This window comes from Dreissena polymorpha, chromosome 15, assembly GCF_020536995.1.
Source record: "Dreissena polymorpha isolate Duluth1 chromosome 15, UMN_Dpol_1.0, whole genome shotgun sequence".
Taxonomy (NCBI): domain Eukaryota; kingdom Metazoa; phylum Mollusca; class Bivalvia; order Myida; family Dreissenidae; genus Dreissena; species Dreissena polymorpha.
In genome coordinates this window covers 59766961-59784903 of record NC_068369.1, presented here as the reverse complement: position 1 = coordinate 59784903, position 17943 = coordinate 59766961, and the positions used below count along the sequence as shown (strand labels likewise).

The following is a 17943-nucleotide window of genomic DNA, read 5'->3' as shown; positions in this document are numbered from 1 at the left end:
CTATAAAAAATACTCTTAGGCGTGGCCAGTGAGTAAATATTGTTTGAAAAAAAGCTTTAAGTGAGAGAACTACAATAAAATGTTACGCACCAAAAATAAAACCTTAGGCCTTGTGGTTTCATATTAAATGTTCATAATTCATTATCCTATGTAAGTCTATATAAACTATTTGACCTAAGGGCCATGACTTGATGAAGCTAAGAAGATAGCGAAATAATAATGCCATATACCGCAGAAGTGCAGGCGCCCGATGCCATGTACACGGTGCGCCATCGTCAGCGGTACCGTACATAAATGAAGAAATGAACAGTATCAATAAGGGACATAAGCAAACCCGTTTTACATATTTGGACGTTGTAGTTTCAGATATGAGTACTTAATTTTATGCTTTCCGGTGGTTTATAGAGAAATATCAGTGAATTAAAACTTATAATTTAACTGTTTCAAACAGTGAAAATTATGAGAGAAAATTATCGATAATTTTCACTGTTTACTGTGAAATTACATCATTTTTTTTACGAAATGATGTCATTATGCCAGCGAAATTATTTTTTTAAACTCTTTAACAATGTATATAATCTGTGAAGAAAAAAGCATTTAAAAAATAATTGTTGGATTCGGTGGAATATCGATTTTAATTCACTCGTGATCGTAGAAAATATATATTTTCTATGATCACTCGTGCATTAAAATCGAAAATCCACCAAACCCAACAAATATCCTCTAATTAATTTGCTAATAAGGTCGAAAGTGAAACTCACAAATGGTTAGCGTGCGGCTATGATATTAATTATTAAAAAAATCATTTTGAATGAAAAATAATCAAAATATAACGAAAAAATCAACTTCTCTGAAAAAAATAATCAAATATATATACATATATATCTAACAAGAGCACCGCATAACAGGTGCCAACGCTCGGCTGCGAATGCAGTTTCGAATAAATGAAAGCTTGTCATAAATTTTTTTAGAGGTCACAGTGACCTTGACCTTTGACCTAGTGACCCAAAATGGGTGTGGCGTGTAGAACTCATCAAGGTGCATCTACATATGAAGTTTCAAAGTTGTAGGTGGAAGCATTTTGATTTTAGATCCAATGTTAAGGTTTTAGCACGGCGGACGAGCTGGCTATGACAATACCTCGGGGTTACAAGCATGGGTTTAGCAATTGGTGAATTGGTTACATGTGCTCAACCTAAAAAATCAATATTGAAAATACATTTTCTATGGAATTTCAAAACAATCAAGACTGCCGCAAGGCTTTCTAACATTTAAAGAAATAAATACACATATTCTCAGATTTTTAGTAAGATATTTTATTACAAATCAACAATAAAAAATCTTAAATTTATAGAAAATGATGCAATTATCATAGGCAATTTATACATAAGACTTTAAAATGCCTTATGAAGTTGTAAGTAGGAACTTGCATATACATATACATTAATTACATCCAATGTCTTTAAAAAAAATAATTTGGGACAGAAAAATGCCTTATGAAGTTGTCACAACTTTAATATCTATTAATTGCATTCAACGTCTTTAAAGAATAAATGTTTATTATTAATGGAGAGAAAGCATGTTTCCTATTGTTCTTTTTAATCAAAGAATTCTGACATTGATACTCATAGCTCCGATTTAAGTGAATATATTCTTTTATAGGACCTCTTTTGACATAAATCTACATGAATGTGTTTTGTTAATGATCAACATCTTAATTACTTGGCAGGTGTTTATTTCATATATCATGGCACTCCTCACACTCTGAAACACATTTTCAATCATAGATGCAATTTCGCTGTTTAATTTGAGTTCATTTTGAACTGCTATCATTAGCACTATTGGTACAGAGGGTGAGGTGGGGTGGTGGGGGGGAGGGGGAGGGGCTGTCTGACCATCAACCAAACTGGCATGCATTGAGAGGAAAGATATCCCACTTTTCTTTAGCTGGACACAAGAACAAAAACTCCTTGAAATATTTCCACATATTTATTCACAGAAATGTCCACAAAACAATACATCGCTAGAGAATGTGAAGCTTAAAGCTATGAAAACGAAACAACTCCTGGGTAAATGAAATCTGCAAAACGAACCCCGTGTCAGAACCTGCTCTTCATGAAACACAATCATGAGGTAAATAGAAAGAAAGGAAAATAATATGTGGGTATTACCGATAAAACTTCACTTAGTTTGATGTCAAGTTTACACCGTAGGTTATTTAACATGGCATTCCAAGATTTATATAATGTAAAAATCTTCATTATTAATGCACATGAAAATCCTTCCCTTCACAATCTGAATGATAGAAACCAATGCGGATGACAGAAGCTAAACATGACATGTTGTTATCTCAGACTCTCAGTATGTAAACGTTTTGGCAAAATTATCGAGTTTAAAAGATGTATTGGAACATCTCACACTGACAATGTTTCCAAAATTACCAACTTTCTGTTGCTCTCCTGTTCTTCATAAACCTTACAGATTTTCATCCTCAAATACACTGATTTTCATCCTCAAATTGATTTCCATCCTCAAATACACTGATTTTCATCCTCAAATACACCGATTTTCATCCTCAAATACACTGATTTTCATAATCAAATACACTGATTTTCATACTCAAATACACTGAATTCTAACTTAAAATACACTGAATATTACTCAAACACCAAACGTCTAAGTAACAGAAAAGTACATTTTTTATAACACAATTATTAACTTATTGAAGAAACAAACATAGAACAGATATCTTGCTGTATTTTCACTTTCAAGAAAATTGATCCCTCATGCATGTACATGTACTTTTTTTACACCTGATTTAAAATCTCACATAAGTGCCAAGAAAATTAAAATTAGGTGCACAAAGTCATACAAAAACAAGAGCTGTGTTTGTGAAACACACTGCCCCCTACTGCGCTTTGAAGCCATATATTTGACCTTGATGGATGACCTTGACCTTTCACCACTCAAAATGTGCAGCTCCATGAGAAACACATGCATGCCAAATATCAAGTTGCTATCTTCAATATTCCAAAAGTTATGACCTAGGTTAAAATTTTGGGACAGACAGACATACACATATCATAGCAATTTCATATAAACACACGATTTATTTCATCACATCTGAATACAATTGATATTAAAAATACTACTTATGTTCATTACTTATCATTTTTTTATGTGCTATATAAATTTGTAAAAATTTGTAAAGACTAAAGATTAAATGTCAATAAACTTGTAAGTTATTGGTCACAACAAGTACCATATATTTCTCATGTCTTACATTTAAAACTTCCATTATGCATGTACAATTTGAAATGTAAGTCACAATTGTAAACAGTAAATTGCTATTCTTCAACTAAATGTACAAGTTAAAAGACATCTATAAGATGAAAAGTGTTTAAATAACTGCTAATGTGTGTAAATTGTTTGCAGGATAGTGAAAACAATTAATTATGATGTAAACAATATAGATATACACATGTATGCTCACAATTAATTATGATATAAACAATATAGATCTATGCTCATTCTGTGACAAAGATGGAGGAACTGTCAAAATAACTGCTTAATTAATAATCTTTGTTACACATCTTTCAATTATAATGTTCAAATTCTCATAATGAATTATTCCTACATCAAAGCTCAATAAATGCTATACAGATTAAAAAAACACTTATTAGCAACAAACACAATAAAGAAGAAGCAAGGCTCCTTATACACTGTACAGGAGTCCATGTATGGTTTGTACATAAGATAAACACTAACACAGAACTCAGCTATCAAGTCCCATCTCATTCATAATCTGACTAACTAACAGGCACACAGATGATGCTAAAACCCATTGCCCTAGTGTACAATATGTCAATTACCCACAACTAGCCCAGTAATGGGTAAAACCCCCATACCACTCAATAAGTCAAAACTTGGTTTAATCTATGTGCGTAAAGTGTTGTCCCGAATGAGCTTGTGCAATCTGCACAGGCTACTCAGGGAATACACATTAACCTTTCCAGAGCGGGGCTAATATGTATTCCTTTGACATCCCCTCTAGGGGGCGCATGTAATTGACTAATGACTGCTGCTACTGGAGCTCCTTTGGCGGTCCTGCCGGCGCCGACGGGGACTGGATGCACTGCTGGAGCTTGACTTCCTGCGACGCACACGGACTGGGGATCTTGAACTGCTGGACGATGAACTGCTGCTGTGCCTGCAACACATAGAGACAATTGAGCCATGCTGAGACAAAAACCGATTTTGCTGCATGTGTTAAATGTCACCCCAGATTAGCCTTTACAGTCTGCAGAGGCTTATAAAGGACAACACTTTCTGCTGTAATAATGTTTTAGGTTAAAGTCTTTCCTAAAAGAAAATCCAGTTTAGGCTGAAATTGTCCCCCTTGATTAGCAAGAGCAGACTACACAGGCTAATCTGGGACGACACTTTACACACATGCATTAAGTCCCATTTTCCAAGATTGAGGCTCAATTGTTTTATTTCTTACTTAATTTTCCAGTTGTAAAATTCCATATACCTATCTGTGCATAATTTTCTATACCCCAATCAGGCTACAATTTTTTTATATACCCTGTGCATGGACCTAAAAATAGCCATACCGTCAATGTCATTGAACGATTTTAATATGTTTCAATAATTTCCGCATGTAAAAAAGGTTTGTTTTCATTACACAGAGCTCCAGATAAGAGCCGTACAGCCGTAAATACGGCTTTTTAATGAAGTTTTACGCATTTATTTTTATAAAATGGACGTACAATTACAACTTTAATATCCTTTTAACGCATTTACGAAATAAATCTGTCCGTACGGATATGTTTGCGTCAGCGCGGCGTGATGTGCTGGTCTCTAACTTAACGGCTCTTTTCGTGAATTTAAATTACCGAAAAATTGTTTACTGGGTTCCGGTATTATGGTCTATTTTGTCGAGTGATTTCCGTTTACTCGTAAACCCGTAAAAAAAAATGTCTGCGCACAATGTAAGGCCGTCAAAAAACACTTTGTTGTTATATAATGGCTAGGCATCGTCGTCCAACCATCCTGACATTCAATCTGTAAACCCAGAAAAAGACATTGTCGCCCCGATATGAAACGATTTGATTGCATCGGTGGCTAAAAACGTTAGAAAACACGATTGGAAACAGATCCAAAAAAAAGGGTGGAAGATTGGAAAACCGAATATGAGACAGTGCCATTAGTGTTTATTTACTTAGCTTACTAGTTGGCTTATGTTTTCTTGTCAAGTAAATGAAAAAAATAGTATTTAGTCTAAGTTTTAATGTGTAAATATATGTGCGTCATACATTGTAATTCAGAATGGAAAACCTAATAAAGTAACTGTTTAAGAAGCTAAATATTTGCATTAATATTGCTGCAAATGTTTCTGTAAAGTTAGTTATAAACCCTTCAATTTATCCAAGAACACGGGTAGGACAATACTACCTGTATTTTTGAATATTGTAGTACAGGTACTAATTGATTTTCAGCGTTACTCTTTTTCTTTCTGTCAGTGGCAGTACCGTTACTAATTTCACAAATCCTTATCTGGAGCTCCGATTACAGAATTACAGAATGTTAGTTCATACATAGTTTTTTTACATTTGTTGAAATCACATTTCTCTGGGTGCACTATCTACACTACCCCTCAACTGCTTCTGTTATTTATATAATAATTTACATGAATTCGTAAAACTACATATCACAGGAACAGTATTGCATTTATCTATGGGGTATGGAAATGTCTGACTGACTTGTGTTTGTATTTTATTATTTTGAAGTATATAAGCACTGACTAGATGTTAACATGGAGTCTGGAAATGTCTGACTGACTTGTTTTTGTATTATTATTTTGAAGCATGTTAGCACTGACTAGATAATAACATGCACTGACATGAACCTCGTCATACGAAAAATGTGAAGCTCCAGACTAGCCTGCACATCCACACAGTCTGGTCAGAAGCTTTGCTGTAATACTCATGAGATCACAACTTTGCCTCATTTTATAGCTAACATGGTAGCTCCAGACAGGACTGTATTGACGAGCAGGCTGGTCTGGAACTCCAGACAGGACTGTATTGATGAGCAGGCTGGTCTGGAACTCCAGACAGGACTGTATTGATGAGCAGGCTGGTCTGGAACTACACTAGCGTAGATAGGCTAGAACTTGAAACATATAACAATGAAAATGTCTTAGAGTAGACTCTCATTTTTAGAGTGTGTTTTGGATAACCTTAGAGTCTTAGATGACATACATTTGTGAATGGATAACCTTAGAGTCTTAGATGACATACAATGTCAATGGATAACCTTAGAGTCTTAGATGACATATATGTCAATGGATTACCTTATAGTCTTAGATGACATACAATGTGAATGGATAACCTTAGTCTTAGATGACATACAATGTCAATGGATAACCTTAGAGTCTTAGATTACATACGATGTGAAAGGATAACCTTAGAGTCTTAAATGACATACAATGTCAATGGATAACCGTAGAGTCTTTGATGACATTCAATGTGAATGGATAAACTTAGAGTCTTAGATGACATACAATGTGAATGGATAACCTTCGAGTCTTTGATGACATACAATGTGAATGGATAACCTTAGAGTCTTAGATGACATACAATGTAAATGGATAACCGTAGAGTCTTTGATGACATACAATGTGAATGGATAACCTTAGAGTCTTAGATGACATACAATGTGAATCGATAACCGTAGAGTCTTTGATGACATACAATGTGAATGGATAACCTAACCGTAGAGTCTTAGATGACATACAATATGAGACTAACCTTCTCTTTCTGCGTACAGGAGATGGACTCTTTCTATTAGGCCTTCGATTACGGCTTCTGAAAAAAAGAATGACACCGTATAAAGGATTAATAAGGTCAACTTAAAGATGTTATGGTATGGTCAAATGAATCTGATTGACCCACTTGAAATTATTTGAATAGATTAGTACATATTCTTTTTGAACATATGTTTTTTTATGGCTACAAAGGTCAGCAATGATATTTTACAAGAGCTGTCTACATAAGATGACATATGCCCTCGAAAAACGCTTTGATAGAAGTTATGAGCATTTTTCGAAACCTAACCGCAGATTTCCAAACCTAAACGCCGACCCTAAGTTCAAGGTCAAGGTCAAAGGGATCAAAATTTGTGTGCGTATGAAAAGGTCTCTTCCATATACACATGCATACCAAATATCGAGGTTACATCTGAAGCGACATAGAAGTTATGAGCAATTTTCGGAACCTAAACCCAAAGTGTGATTGACAGACAAGGACGGACAGTGCCATCACTATATGCCCTCCTATGGGGGCATAAAAATGACATGTGTCTAATGGGCATGGATGCCTTCACATTTCACTCTGAAAAACTGAGGGTCATGAGATGGATGACACACAACACTCAGGCTCCTAGTGTTGTCATTTGTGGCCCAAGTTATTTTTAAATTGCATGATGCATGACAAAGTTTCAGCAATGACAAGCTGTTCTATGACCTATATTGACTTTTGGCCTCTTAATAAGACTTTGACCTTTTAAGTAGGAAGTCAGACATTACACTGGACATGCCCACTTAAAATGGTTTACATTTTCATGAAGTTTGCTGAGATTCAGAAAATAACAGGCTGAATCAGAGAGTGGGGTCCTTCAAAAAGTCGTATTTTGAGAAAAATTTAAGGCCAAGACTCCAAAGAGCCTGGTGGGCTTTGGTTTGCTATTCAATTTGGCATCCATTTTATGATAATAAACATTTTCAGAAACTTTGCTGACAATTGGATAAGAACTGGTTGGGTTAGAGGAAAAATACAAATTTGTGTTGCAGATGGTTCAAAGGGTAGTATCAAAACAATATAAAGCTGTAGTATGATTGTAAAGCCCGATTTAAAAAAATATAGTTAAACCAATAAAAACAATAAATAACCAAACAAGCAACACTTGTTAACTAAATTTCACCAACCCTGACCGTCGTGGTGATCTTCTGGGAGATCTTCTGGGAGATCTTCTTGGAGATCTCCTTGGAGATCGCCTTGAAATAGACCTCCTGGGTGACCTAGATTTTCTAGGGGACCTTGACCTCCTTGGTGATCTAGATTTTCTAGGTGACCTTGACCTCCTTGGTGACCTAGATTTTCTAGGCGATCTTGACCTCCTTGGGGATCTAGATTTTCTAGGTGATTTTGACCTCCTTGGTGATCTAGATTTTCGAGGTGACCTTGACCTACGCCTCCTAAGCGACCTTGACCGCCTCCTTGGTGGTACAGGGGACTTTCTGCGTGGTGACCTTGACCCAGATGAGGACCTCTTGCGGGGTCGTTTTGGTGACCTGTAGATTAAAGGGTCAATGAATTGTCATGCATTTTACATGTTGTTTCCTGGATGTTATTATTTTTCAAACTATCTCAATATGCCTTCCTTTAAACTGGGACATGCAAACAGAAAAGGACATTTTAATTTAATATTTGTTTTGATCAAAATGATTATTTATAAAAGTTAAATGACCTAAACTAGACCCACTCTTAAAGTAGCAAAATCTTAACTGTCTTTGCTGTACTAAATTAAATAAATTATTTTTATGATTTGTGTTAAATTAAAGAATGGGAATGGGAACTATTGTTACCTCTTTTCAAATAGTTGTGATAAGGGACTTCTTAAGTATTGTATTTTTTTTTTCAATTATTTCTTTAACAAGTATTGTTTGTATTGTAATCTGTTAAATATGTATTTATAACCATCACCCTAACACACCAATTTATGAGGAAAATAAAATATATTGAATGGAAAAAAAGAATGATAAATGTTTATTATATCAGCCCATTTTGACATGGCACATTTACGGGAACATGTAAGGAACAATTCTAAGAAACAAAGCATACATAAGCATAATATGCACATCACTGAAATATTAAATGGCACGACATGTATTTATTCATTTTCTTGTTTTTTTTTCAATATAAAATTGATGTAATGAATAGATACAAAGTTTTCTATACCATTAATTTGACATGTTCATATTATGATGCAACCGTTCAAGCCATAATAATACAGCATCTACAAAAACGCCAACTTGTATACAACATGTAATATTTTACTCCAATCAATTAACAATTGAGTTGATGTGATTTAAAATTATAGCAAGCCTTTAATCAAGAGTTCATAATTGATTAATAGCTTTATGCAACCCGAAGTGAGTTTGATCCAAATAAACAAAAGAACGTGTGAAAATTGTGACCAGAAGTGTAGAAACAGTTCAAGCCATCCGATAATTTGACCTACGTGAATTCCAGCCATCCGACAGAAATTTAAATGAATATAAAACAATAGAAAATCGGTTCTTCCAGGAGAGTTCAAGCTCACCAGAAATTCAGCCAAGCTTGTTCAAGCCATAGGGTTTCGTCTGTACATCCACAGCTTTATAAAACATCTTAAACAAGAGATTGCCAAGCAATATTGTCCCCTACCGGTGAACTCCACCATTGTCATTAATTATTTTTTTTAAATATTTGTTGCCATAGCAACCAGAATTCTTGACGTAGGAACGAAATGAAATGACGTGCATACTCTCCATATTGCCATCTATCCATGTTTCAAGTTTCATGAAAAAAAAGAAAAACTTTTGAAGTTATCGCAGGATCCAGAAAAGTGTGACGGACAGACTGACGGACTGACAGACGGAGTGCAAACCATAAGTCCCCTCCGGTTTCATTGGTAGGGGACAATAATAATATTCACATCACAAGTAGATAAGAAACAGCGACATACCGCCTGGGTGACCTAGATGCTGACCTCCGTCTCCTAGGTGACCTTGATCTCTGTGGTCTCCGTGGTGACCTGGAATCTGACCTCCTTCCTCTGCGTGGAGATGGGGATTTCTTCCTCCTGGATCTCGCCTCTGGAGACTTTTTCCTTGCAGAAGAACTTCTTTCTCTTTTCGCTTCCGGAGACTTTTTCCTTGTAGAAGAACTCCTATCTCTCGACTTTCCTGGAGATTTTGCCTTGGATGTCGAAGCCTTTTCCTTGTCCTTTTCAGATCCAACAGCTGCCAATGGTGCAGGTTTATCAGGAGAGCTGGGCTTTGGAGCTGGCTCATCTGGCTCAGCAGGCTTGCTTTCAGGCAATGGAATATCTGCACTGATGACCTTGGGCAGGATTGACATAGGCTTCACTACTCCAATCTGGCTTTTGGAGGGCAAGGTCACTGGACTGGCCTCAAACACTGCAGAAACTTTCTTATCCACAGAGACTGGGGACTTTTTGACCAGTCTGAGATCCGACTCCTGGCTCTTAATAATGGCCCCAGATTCCTCTGGAGGGGGCGGTTGAGGTTTCTCATCAGGCAAGGGTGGGAGGCTTGGCGGCAGAGGGGGTGCCATAGAGGTCTTCTGGGGCTGATTTTGGTCATCATCATCATCACTGCTAGAGGGCTCGTCATCGTCGCTATGGGGTGGAGCAGGTTCCCTTGTGGGTGAGTCGTATGGCTTGGTGGGAGAGTCTGGGTTATATGCATCAGCTGATGCTGTGGAAATACTCTCTTTCTTGGCTGCTGGCTCTGCACTGTCCCAGCGCCTATTCTTTCTGATAAAAAAAAATATATCTTAAATAAATAATTTCATTTATTTTCTTTTTTTTCACCTTAAACATTACTTTACTTTCTTACATAAATTGTAAGAAAAAATTTATTTGAAGACCTGGACCAGTATTCACAAAGCAAGTTTATATGTTGGCTCAGCAACTCAGCAACTTAAATGATACACTTACCTGGCAAGTTCTGACGTTGCCTCTGCAACTTCAGCTATCTTTGGTAGTGGAGGAGTCTTCAGGGATGAACGATTGGCTTCATCAGTTTCTGCAGAGGGCTGAAACAGTTAGAAAATTGTCAGTTATAAATACAAAATAATTCATGATGACGTGGTTAAGTGGAAACCTTATGCATTCCTTATAAGCTTTTTTAATGTACTCAAGTTGATTATATTGGAATAATCATTAATATAAGCCAATGTCTGATCTAATGACATACTTGTTGCCAAACACAGAAAGACAAACTCAAATTTAATGTTAAAAAACAGCATATAGGATTTTAACATGAAATCAATAAAATCATTGAAAACAGATATATACTTTTAATATCAATATTGAAGACAAGTTAATTGAAGATTAATGGTGGCTGAGATGTAGGCAGACTTTTCTTTTAAAGGCAAGTAAAGCAAGAAATATATACTGGCGCCATATTCTCCAACAATTTCTTAGATTTTAAATGAAAAAAAATAAGTTGACGATGTGATGTGTATTCAGCATATTTCTGGTTCACAACTATACATTATGTCCTTAGCCTTCTTTTGTCCATGTATGACTTGTGTAATATAGGCTGAAATTGAATTTTGACTTGTACTTTTTTAAATGTAAAACACCATTTTTTTCAATGTACATAAGAAGAAAATACTTATAGGCCAGTCAATCTACCCCAAAATGGTGGTCAATCTAGAACTAATTGCAAAAGTTTTGAAAGTTGGTTTTTCTGTTACTGTTATGTGTCTAGAAAAACCCATAAAATGTCCTGAACTTTTGCAGTTGCAGATTTTGAAATATTGATGTCACAAAACAAGAGGTACAAGGGGTTTCTTAAATATAAACAAAAGCCGTTGATTTGCCTGAACATCCATATTTATCTAAAATATTTAGTTTGCATTCATTGTATCACAACACATTTTGTACAAAATAATGTAAAGCATGTTTTTCAATCAATTTAACTGTTTTTATCACACGATAGTACTTACGACGACTTAATTTTGAGGTAATATTACCCCACCCACTAATGTCATACACATTTCATACAAGTACTTGTAAACAAATCAAATCATCAAAATCGAACTAATTGAAACCGTTTTGAATGTTTGATTTTCTGTAAGTAGGATGTGCCTGCAAGTAATCATTGAAATTCATCGACTTTAACAGGTGCATATTTTGAAGTATTAGCACTATAATACAAGAGATATAGCTGTGATTTCTCTTTATATGCAAAATCCTGTGACGAGACAGTACACACATATGCATTAAAGAAAATGAAGTTTGCTTTGCATGCTTCACAACAAATAATAATACAGTGGTTGAAAACATGCTGTTCAATCAATCTGAACAGTTTATTGCACTGGAAACTACTTACAAGGGCAAAAATTAGAGGTAATTTAACCCCAGCCACTAATGCTAATCCATACAAGTACTATAGGGGCAAAAATGTGCAACACTCAACATATTGCTATGACAAAAGCATTTATGTTTAGACAAAACAGAAATGAGCATTAACAAAAATGTTGCACTTAAAAATAACTTTTAAATAGACAGTGTCTTTCACCAGTTGATTGTGATAAAGAATTTATGATAGACCGACAACAGTATAACGACAGCGCTTCATGAAAACAATGATATTTATGCCGTACAAATCAAATTCTTCAATTATTCACACTTTAATATTAAAAATAGTGGAAAATAGTGGAAAACTCTAGATCTCATAATTTTCATGTTCTAGAATGTCAGAAAATCCAAGTGAATTTGAACAACAAAGCCCTTTACACTCTTTTCACGCACTGGAGCATTCAAGGCCATGTTTACGACAAAAACACCTTTTAGAATCACAGTTTATTTTACACCTGCATCTCACTACTTGAAGTGGTTTTTCAGGTGCTGGCTGCCATGTCATTTTCACAGGAAGAAGAACTTTATTCACAACATGCCAGCCATAATCAAGAGGGTTGAGGTTTGTGATGCCCATCCAGACTTTGGCTTGGTAAAACACCCTCAGGCTGTGAAATGTTGCTGCATCTGGCGTCGGTGGTAATGATTGGACTTGAACTACACTGCAGCTGGTAATTACCTTGGCCGTGAACCATTTGTAACACAATTCATTCAAGTTCGTACAATCTGACCCCTCATATATTGTTGCAATCAAGGATTCTCCGTTTCCACGTACAGATTCATGGATAGATGATGCCAGAAAGTCCTCACATGTTTTACGAAAGGAGGGTGTTTTTTGGAAAAGCTTAATAACAGCAGGTTTTCCAATTCCAAACATCCTTGATGTCGTATCACAGCCCGTTAACGCATGGAGCAAAGGTAGATAGTGGCACAGTTCATCTCCTATACATAATTGTGTTTTCTGAATATCCCACAGCTTAGCAGTTTTCCCTGCTGAGTTTGAATCTGACCTAAAATGAATTGGATGTAAATCAGATACTGTAAAATCATTAAATTTCGTGTGGTACAAATTTTCGTGGATTTCGTTGGTCCGCCGAACCACGAATTCAAGTGCCAACGATTATTTATACATTTTTAATCTGAAATCGGTCATTTGCGAATGCCGTTTCCGACATGTTCTTTTGTTGTCGGTTGTATGAGATATTTTTTTTGTAATACCAGGTAGTAACTTCACTTCAGTAGGTCAATTTACACTTTATCTTGACTTATTAAAATATTTCCAAATTGAAAATGTTGTTGTCATTTTCCACTAATTTGACGTAAATTCTATATGTTATAACTAAGATGTTTATGATTACTTAGTATGATAAGAACTACGCTTTCGTTTACGTCCATTGACCATTTCTTCTACTGCATCGTTAGCGGCCTGTGTTAATAAAGTCTCAGTCGTTGACTGAGCCTTTGCAGGGTCGGTCAATCCTGCTATAGTAGGAGAACGTGTCTGTATTGTTCCCATTTTCAACCATTTTGAAAGAGACATTGTTTGATTGAGATACGCTAGTTAATACAATATGTTGTTTCATTGAAAAGTGTTTGGTTAATAATACTTTTATGATCAAGCACGGTATATAAACTGTACATCAACGACTGTCCTCTTTTACGGGACGTCATCAAATTAACAGTTTGTAGATTTATCACATATGTCAATTAGTGCCAATTAAATTTAAAAGAGACATCACGGTTTTCACATGTGTATTTTGGGGACCTTATTACTCAATTGTTACTACTAGGGGACCATTTGCGCTGAGATTTACAAATATTGTTAAAACAACATTGGTGGCAATTAGCGAGTGGGGACCCACAAGTGCGCTGCTTTTTCGCTCTTATTGACAATTATCGGCAACACTTTCATGCTTCAGTGCACATTAACCTCGAGTTTTGCTGTCAACACAGATAAGCAGATTATGCTTCGTTATTACTCTGGTCGTTTTAATAGAATTTTAATAATTATGACGGTAATTCTTCCCCAAAAATTTGAAATCCACGAAATTAAGTTTCAACAAAAAGTTGTTTTTTATTTGAAATCCACGAAATTACGTGTCAAGGAATTAGTTGTTTTTTATTAAACCACGAAATTTCATATGGACGAATTTCTATACGTTTACAGTATACGATAGCGGTGTAACAGGAGAAGCAGTAGGTTGGTGTCTTCGCCTATCATGGTGACAGGGCTTTGTTCTGCAAGCTGGACGGCTGTCTGCACTATCATGATATCTGCATCCCCTTGCGCATGAATTACGTCAATGCATTCACTGTCAAAGCATTCACCTAACATTTCAATGAACTTCTGTTTGTTCTCTTTGTTGTTTAAAAACACATCTTTCTTCGAGTAGGTTCTGACAAAAACTTGACATGTGTGGCTACTTTTCCCTTTGTTCAACGAAAATGAGTTAAGTCTTTGGTATCTGGTCCATTAGAGTATCCATCAAAAACAACTGTGATGTGGTTTTCATACTTCTGTTTAAGATAAGAATAGTAACTGCGGCAGGTATCGTTGAATGTCTGTCCAGCCTTCCAAGGAATACGGTGAATGAGAGAACCCCCATCTGACAATGACAATCATGTGTGAAGAGTCAATTTTCACAGGCAAGGATGCTTCAAACTTGCATTGTTTCCATAACGCATCGGCTAATGAACTTTTGAGCTTCTCTAGGCATGCCATTATTGTCGAAAAGAGAGGATGGAATAATTGCTAGCTCAAACTGAAATATTGAAGATGTATCATCAATGTACCTATCAGCAGCAGTTGTAAGGCACTAAAACAAAAGTTGTGTAATAATTTGCAGACCTTCATCATCTAATTTTACAAAGGACTTTTCCTTCATTGGAATTGCTTGCAGCAAACGTTTGAAGGTAAATTTGTTTTGCGGTATTCCACACATTCCTTGCAATATACTTTTTCCAATTGCCAAGGCACATTCTGGATTCTCCGACTCATCAGAAGCTACACCACTTTCAATGTTTCTAAGTTTAGTTTCTGTTGAGTCAAAGGGGTTTCTATCTCGAAAAAATGACAATATAGTCTCCATATCTTTGGAATCCCTGCAAATCCTTGCTTTGGTTGTTTCCTTGTGCTGCTCACTTGTTTTATACATACTGTTACTAAACTCCTGCATTGCTGAGTTCATTTGCAGACAAATGGGCATGGACAGTAACCATTTAGTTCTCTGTGTGTCTGACAAACCTCTCCCTCTTGTCAGGCCTCCTGATGACTTCAATGACCTCATTAATACTTGTTCTTTAACAAGGTCTGTTAAGAGACTGGCCCAATTATGTTCGCTCCGTTGTATCACATGTGCTCCCGCTTTGAAAGCTTCGTGCACATCAGGATGCGTTTCATGCAAAGACAGCATATTTTGCAAGTAGATATAGGCACTTTTCAGGTACAGATTATGACCAGATGAAGCAAAGAATGGAAGCATCTTTTGCAAACTATCTAAATGCAAGGACCAGTCACCAGTTCTTTCGGCTCTTATGTATTGTTGTAACAACGAAACCATATCCATGTACTTGAGCCATAGACATGCTGTCCAATTAAAAGACATCTTTGACCTTTCATCTTCGCACAGACGAACAATGTTTTGCAGATTTCTGTTTGTGCTTACGTCATTGGCTGATAGAAGTCCATTATCCAGATCGTCATACAACAATGCCAAGTTTTTTATATCAGCATTTTTCTGCAGATAAATTCCTGGTACTGGTTCATCATCGGATGAATGATCAAGACCTGAACTATCTATGGCGCATGAAGGGATATTTTGATAGTCTGTAATATCATTCATGCAAAGGAACGCGCTTTCTATAAGTAGGACTGTAAGGGCGTTGTCGATAAGCATATGACCTCGTATTGCACGTTGTACAGCTTTCCCAGACAACATATGTACCACTGAATTCGCAGCATAAACTGTTTGCATAACTTCATTAAGTCCTGACCCAGACATGAGTCTAGTGAGATGACCAATACACCCTAGAAAGCTCATCTCTGTGTGAGTGATGACCAATACACCCTAGAAAGCTCATCTCTGTGTGAGTGATGACCAATACACCCTAGAAAGCTCATCTCTGTGTGAGTGATGACCAATACACCCTAGAAAGCTCATCTCTGTGTGAGTGATGACCAATACACCCTAGAAAGCTCATCTCTGTGTGAGTGATGACCAATACACCCTAGAAAGCTCATCTCTGTGTGAGTGATGACCAATACACCCTAGAAAGCTCATCTCTGTGTGAAACGCCTCAAGACAAAGAACTGTTTTCCTTAGTAAGCTGTGTGGGCTTTGTGATGCAATAATATCTGTGACCTTTTGGAACAGGGGCTGATCAATAGTCAGAATCGGCGTTTTGGAATATTTCCTAGCTTCGCCACATACACAGTCGAGTGTTGTATAGATACAGTTGACATCACTTGGGTTAAGATCAATCATGGGTAAGAAAGTTGATTTTTTCTGAATTGTTCCACAATGTTGGTCAAATGTTTGCATAAAACCAGACCAACTAGGTCTATTTGAACGTAGTGGCCATATCACTTTGTAGAAAATATCCAATGGTCTCTGCAATTGTCGCAGAACGCTTATTTCATGGAGTTCACTGAACACAGAATCATTAGAGAACTCAGAGGAAGGCACATAGTACTTCACTGGTATCTTGCTTGTTTCTACAAGATGATCAATAGAAACTTCGCGTCTTGGTACACATAATGTAACCTCAGATCCTGGTGTAGACAAAGCTATTATGCCCATCCAATGAAATGTGCCATGACTATCTATGGTTTCAGTGTTGTGATCTACATTGTCCGTTACAAATTGTAGAAATGGTTGATTGTCTGTTTCTTGACAGGGTATACGTGTAGATAAAGCTGCCGCATCATTTGATTCATAAAGTTGGACTTTGCTATATGAGCAACAGAATCTGAGGCTATTAAGATGATCAATAAAAAATCTTGAGCCAAAGTGATGGTGAAGTTGGACACATAGTCCAAGCTGAAGTGGAGCAATGATATTTCTGGGGCGACATGCTTGCAAAATGCTCTGACCTATTGAGGCAACCTTAATGTTGTTTGACTGACCTATAACAGCTTTCAGAAACATTTGAAGACTGTCTGGCAAAAAGGCAACATTGTTTTGCTTAGAAGATGTATGATTAAAATCTGGGTAATGATCTTTTGCCATATTAATTGAATTAATATCAAATTTTAGCTATTTTGCAGCAGTTTCTAATATTTTAGTTTTCTTTTCCTCCTCAGTTTTCCCCTGTGAGTCTTCATAGAACGAATGAATTATGGAAGCTGCATTTGTTTTTAAAGTAATAATGTCACGTCTTCCGTCAATGCTGCTTATAACAACACCATTACCAAAATGCTCAATAACTTTTTGCTTCATATGTTTTGTGGTATACGCTTTTTCACCACACACTCTTTGCATTTCAAACACTAAATCATTTACTGTTAAAGTTTCACACAATGTATTTTCAAGAAATGTAATGACATTCTTAAATGCCTGTTTCTGTTCACTATCTTCTGGACGACCAGGACTTTTCAATGAGCATGTGACACTATCGCCTGTTTGATATGCCTTCGGAATACCTTTTACTGTTCTAAAATTCACATTACATTGCTGATGGTAAATCACATCAGCAGCTGGTAGATGGATCACATGGCTCAAACGC

The 17943-nt window shown here is 36.3% G+C and overlaps 1 protein-coding gene across 4 annotated transcripts in view; it reads right to left on the bottom strand.

The window, feature by feature from the left end:
* Nucleotides 1-3481: 3481 nt before the first annotated feature.
* Nucleotides 3482-17943, bottom strand: part of LOC127860365 (peptidyl-prolyl cis-trans isomerase 1-like) — a 59853-nt gene continuing 45391 nt past the window's right edge. For all 4 annotated transcript variants that reach the window (XM_052398392.1, XM_052398391.1, XM_052398393.1 and 1 more), the window contains 5 exons: nucleotides 10789-10886; nucleotides 9793-10605; nucleotides 7991-8356; nucleotides 6816-6872; nucleotides 3482-4210 (listed from right to left, as the gene is read on the bottom strand). In XM_052398392.1, the coding sequence (XP_052254352.1) occupies nucleotides 4072-4210; nucleotides 6816-6872; nucleotides 7991-8356; nucleotides 9793-10605; nucleotides 10789-10886 (1473 nt within the window). In that variant the 3' untranslated portion in view covers nucleotides 3482-4071. The remainder of the gene's footprint in view (nucleotides 4211-6815; nucleotides 6873-7990; nucleotides 8357-9792; nucleotides 10606-10788; nucleotides 10887-17943) is intronic.